This window comes from Stylophora pistillata, chromosome 10 (assembly GCF_964205215.1).
Source record: "Stylophora pistillata chromosome 10, jaStyPist1.2, whole genome shotgun sequence".
Lineage (NCBI taxonomy): Eukaryota > Metazoa > Cnidaria > Anthozoa > Scleractinia > Pocilloporidae > Stylophora > Stylophora pistillata.
Window position 1 is genome coordinate 13969548 of NC_142528.1, and position 5000 is coordinate 13974547.

Genomic DNA, 5000 nt, shown 5'->3' on the forward strand with positions numbered 1-5000 from the left:
TAAAAATAAACTTACATAACTAGGATGAAGAAGTGATTTCAGCAAGGCTTCATCAACATCCAAGAGCAAAGTACAGTGATGAAATGCAATATTTCTTCCAAGCTTAGATGATGTACCTGAAATGTGACTATTCTGTTAAGGGCTAAACTATAACATGAAAGAAAACACCTTGCTTCTGTCATACCAATCCTGTACATTCAAGTAGGTATAATTGGGTATAATTTTTGCTCAGTACCTGCCACTGACTTCTACTCTTTGGCTAATTATAGACTCCATCACAGACACTTTGAGTACTATGGTAACAACTTTTTAACTGCAAATCTTTCCATTTCTTAAATCCCTACTTACCAGAGTTTTTACCCCCAAAATCCTAAATATGTGCAACCCCATTCTGACCAGTGACTCTATTAAAAATGCACCTTCATAATAGTTTATCTTTGCATAAAAGTGCAAGCCCATCCAGTGGCACATCCCTACTAGCCTATTTCTAGGAAGTGCATAGCCCAGTGTGTTACCAAATGCTGCACTAAAAGGATATTTTAAATTTTCCATCAATAAGTATGTCATCTCTAGGAGAAGCTTCAACATCCAGTTTCCATCTTTCACGTAATACTTTCACAATCAGAGCTAAGTTTCCCTTGCGATCATAGAGCTCACGAGCAGTAAAGAATGAGATATTGACATTTCCTAAATCCTAAAAATAATCAATCAAAATTTTAACAATGGTAAGAAAGTAACCCCCCCCCCCCAAAAAAAAAAAACCTTGAAAAATTTTATAAAAATTAGTTGCTTTTGGGGCAGAAAACTCTTGACTATGAACTTTGCCAAACAGCATCTTAAAAAAAAACAAGTGCTGATGCACAAACAAAAAAATTGCATTTGATTTATTCCATGTCCACAATGGCTTCAGTGAAGGGGAAAGAACATCTTTCAGAATCACCTGATATTTCATGGCAGCTGTCACACAAAACTGGCTTGTAAATTGTTAATTATTCTAACTTACAAAACTTACTTTATTAAAAGACAGAGAAGAGAAAATCAAGCTTAACCCTTTTAACTCCCATGAGTGACCAAGACAGAATTTCTCCTTAAAAATCAATACAATATCAAGCAAACAAGAGATGAGAATATTAAAGAAAAATATTAATTTGGGGCTAATTAGTTGATCCAAGACCAAATTCTCTAGACAAGCATCATAACAATTGCATGGCAGACAGTAAGGAGAATTTCTAAACAAGATCACTCACATGGTAAACTGTTCCACCGCCACTTTTTCTCCTTGCCAAATGAACATTACTTTGCTGAAGACTTTTTAAATTGCATTCTGCCCAAGGATTCTGAAGGAAAAACAAATGGAGGCCTCATCAACCTCACCCTTAATTCATTTTAAAAAATATAAACAGTATGTCATAAGTCACACGACAAAATTAATCAAAATATTTAACAGTTATTATGTATGATGCATGATCCTCACAGTAGATAGCGCTATTCATGCAATAGCGAAAATCAGACCTGAAAAAAATCAGGCCTGTACGGGACTCGAACCACTGACCTCTGCGATACTAGTGCAGCGCTCTACCAATTGAGCTAACAAGCCAACTGGGAGCAGGCCGTTAAGTTGATTCGTAATAAACCCGTGAAAGTTAATTCGTAATAAACCCTCACTTTCACGGGTTTATTACGAATCAACTTAACGGCCTGCTCCCAGTTGGCTTGTTAGCTCAATTGGTAGAGCGCTGCACTAGTATCGCAGAGGTCAGTGGTTCGAGTCCCGTACAGGCCTGATTTTTTTCAGGTCTGATTTTCGCTATTGCATGAATAGCGCTATCTACTGCGAGGATCGTGCATCATACGTATCTAATACCGCAGTTCAAAATATATGAACTTCATATATTCCTTGTATCTCCTTTAACAGTTATTCTTTGAAATCGAGGTGAATAGTGGCTAAATATTTACCAAGCCGCAAAGCAGCGAGGTAAATATTCCCGAAAGCCACTGTTCACCGAGATTGAAAAGAATAATTGTTTTAGTATATACACCTGAAGTGATCTTGACAAAATTAAAAGGAAGCCATTTAAAGGTAATTTCTGCTTCTGAAACTTTAGCGAAACATGAGTTTACGCCCGCTATTTTGTTTTTCACATTATCCACTCGCTTGGAGGTTTACATTGTTGATTAGCCTGAGATAGCGAACCAATCAGATTGTTTGAAACACCAAGATCACTGAGTGTGTATATACTAATTAAAAATAACCACTAACAATATGAAAATTGACTAGTGTAGATTGCTAAATAAATTTATGTCTAAAAATCAGTCTTTCAAAAGAGCTATTTTGATTTAAAATGTTCTGTACATTTTTTCTGAAATTGTCCACACCTTTTCAAAGAGGATTCCTTTATTCTAGGCAAAAGGGTATATAGAAGGTGAACTGTTTTGAAAAGTCTTTTGTCATACTGCTCTAAAATTCTATGACTGAAAGTTAGTGGAACAGAGTTGATGAAAGTAAGAAATAATTTCTCAAACCTGGTGTCTTCCTATAACTATCTGAAATATAAAGTTCACCATAAAATTATTACTTTATAATGATTTGTTTTTCACTGAGTTTTTGGTCATACATTTCAGTAAGCACAGTGAAACACTTGCTAAATCAAATGTGTTGATCCCATTCTGAATCACAAATTATTTAGATAACAGTCTGCAGTGTACATGTATATTGCTATTCCCTAATATGCCTTCCCAAAGAATCAATTAGAAATAAAAAAGCTGACACAGTTTGAACATTGCAGTTTGTCTAAACACTTTCAAACACAATTAAACATTTTTCAATGTCAAGTCAATGCTTGCAATTTTTCTTTTTTTGACACCCAATTGACAAAAATAAATTGATGAAGTGCAGACATAACTGAAGATGTTCCAAGATGTTGTTTCCACAACAAATAGTTGATTTCTGAAGGTTACCAAATGTAGCAGTACAACAGATGCCAGACTGTGACACCACCTTGTTGCACTGTAACACAACCACTTTGCTTGTCATTTAAAGATGCAACATTTGGCACCTTTCACAGGACTATTCTCAATTAAGAATGCATCACAGAATTGGATTTCATCTAGAGACATAACCAGCTTACCGTGGGTTCATTTCTCCATAAAAAAAGGATTCTTCGTTTTGTTAGATCAGCATTAAGATATAGCCTATGACATTCAAGATAACAAAGAAAAAGTTGCCAGTTCACTCCACAAGTTTGATTCTAATATATTTTTTTAAACAGGCTTCATTTTTGAGCTAAGTGGTTGTTGCTAGGCTAAACTGTCCAATATGACCTGTAGAACTACAAATAGCTTTGATTCGGACAAGTTTAATCTAGCAGTTCCAAGGCCAGAAAAACTAGTTGCAACTCTTATTAATATGTGAGATTTATAATGGCTCTAATAAAATTTGGTTTGTTACTTATAACATCCAGACCCTCTTGGGAAATTTGAAGGTTTTAACTCATACAGTTGCATTTTCCTACATTATGAGGTTTATTCCAATTTCTGTTGCTTTGTTGTTTCTTGACGTCAACCAATGATTGTAACACAATGACGTTTGTGTTCAGGCTTTGAGTTGGGGACCAGTGCTCTACAAGGGAGTATATCTACAGGCTATCCCACTACTATTGAAACCCCTTAGATTCAACCCTTTAAACTCCAGAAGTGATAAACACGTAAATTCTCCCTATAATATCAATAAAATATACAGCAAGCAGGTAACGAGAATACTCCAACTTTTCAGGCAGTAGTTGTTACCTTGATCAAACACTAAATTCTTGTAACTAATTTACAAGGAAATGTGTGGCAGCTAGAGGCCGGGAGAATTAAGAATCAGATCTTGGGAGCTAAGGATTAACTTCTTAGTGAGAGCCACTAAAAATTAAGAAAACCTCTTGAGAGAGCAAACCAAACAAGAAGTCTGGCTTTAAGCAGATAATGCAATCAAATTTTTTAATTTTATCAATTCGAGGGAAATCATGCTTGTAACCTCAAATTGGCCTTGCTCTGCATGCTCAACCAATTTGAAATTCCATTCCCCAAGCACATTTATTAACTCTAAGTTATTCTCTAAATATCAATTTTAAAAATTTAATAAACTCAAATATTTCTAAAATGTACATACCAGTCTTCAAATGCCAAGTTTTCAAAAGGATTCTGGGATAGTGACCTATATACTGAAATCTAATTAATCCAAAAACTTGTTATGTGTATTGTTACAATTAAGAATCGCCAAAGTAAGAACTGGTAATTTGCAGTATCTTTGACATGATGAAGACTTTCAGCACCATACACTAACAAGAACACTTTGAAGGTGAAACGCCAAAAATAAAGAAAAGATTCTGAACACGGGACAACACTACTATCGCAGTAAATTAAAATATGGTCAAGAGCTGCCTGGTGAAAATAAGAATTTGGCTTTGAAATATAACCGAGACAAAGTCATGTTCTGAAAATAATTTTACTCTATCCATCCACCTATGTGACACTCTTTAGGACAAAGAATTGTATGCCATACAGCGTAATCCTCTTACAAGGCACATTCTGTCCTTACAAATACCTATTGTCATTATTGATGCCAACTACAGATTTTCTGGGAAATCTTGTCAGTCAAATTTAAGAATGTCTACTATGCAAACATGCCTTATATTGGACAGATTTGTTTCTAAAAAGCCTGGGACACATTTCTTGAAGGTACCAGTAATTTAGCCAGCCCAAAAAGTTGTTCTAATTTTGATATATCAACAAAGTTGAAATGGTAAATTGGCCACTGTAATGATTACAAAACAAATGAGCTGACGTTTAGAGCGTTAGCCCTTCGTCGGACCGAATAGAGGAATTGTGGGTTGTGTGTGCTTTTAAAGGCAGAAAATGGAGCTATGTTTTCCCACCAATAACGTAGCTCCATTTTCTGCCTTTAAAAGCACACACAACCCACAATTCCTCTATTTGCTCCAACGAAGGGCTAACGC

The 5000-nt window shown here is 35.4% G+C and overlaps 1 protein-coding gene across 7 annotated transcripts in view; it reads right to left on the reverse strand.

Annotated features, from left to right (window-relative positions):
- LOC111322802 (lipoyl amidotransferase LIPT1, mitochondrial) overlaps window positions 1-5000 on the reverse strand; it is a 24217-nt gene that overhangs the window by 17914 nt on the left and 1303 nt on the right. For 5 of the 7 annotated variants that reach the window (XR_015992381.1, XR_015992380.1, XM_088735657.1 and 2 more), the window contains exons 2-7: window positions 4154-4212; window positions 3129-3192; window positions 2524-2544; window positions 1248-1337; window positions 537-694; window positions 16-121 (exon numbers count right to left, since the gene is read on the reverse strand). Coding sequence is in view for 5 of the 7 variants with exons in the window: in XM_088735657.1 (XP_088591783.1) it covers window positions 16-121; window positions 537-694; window positions 1248-1337; window positions 2524-2544; window positions 3129-3192; window positions 4154-4212 (498 nt within the window). In the remaining 2 variants the exon portion in view is untranslated. The remainder of the gene's footprint in view (window positions 1-15; window positions 122-536; window positions 695-1247; window positions 1338-2523; window positions 2545-3128; window positions 3193-4153; window positions 4213-5000) is intronic. The other 2 variants (XM_088735659.1, XM_088735660.1) reach the window with 2 other exon arrangements.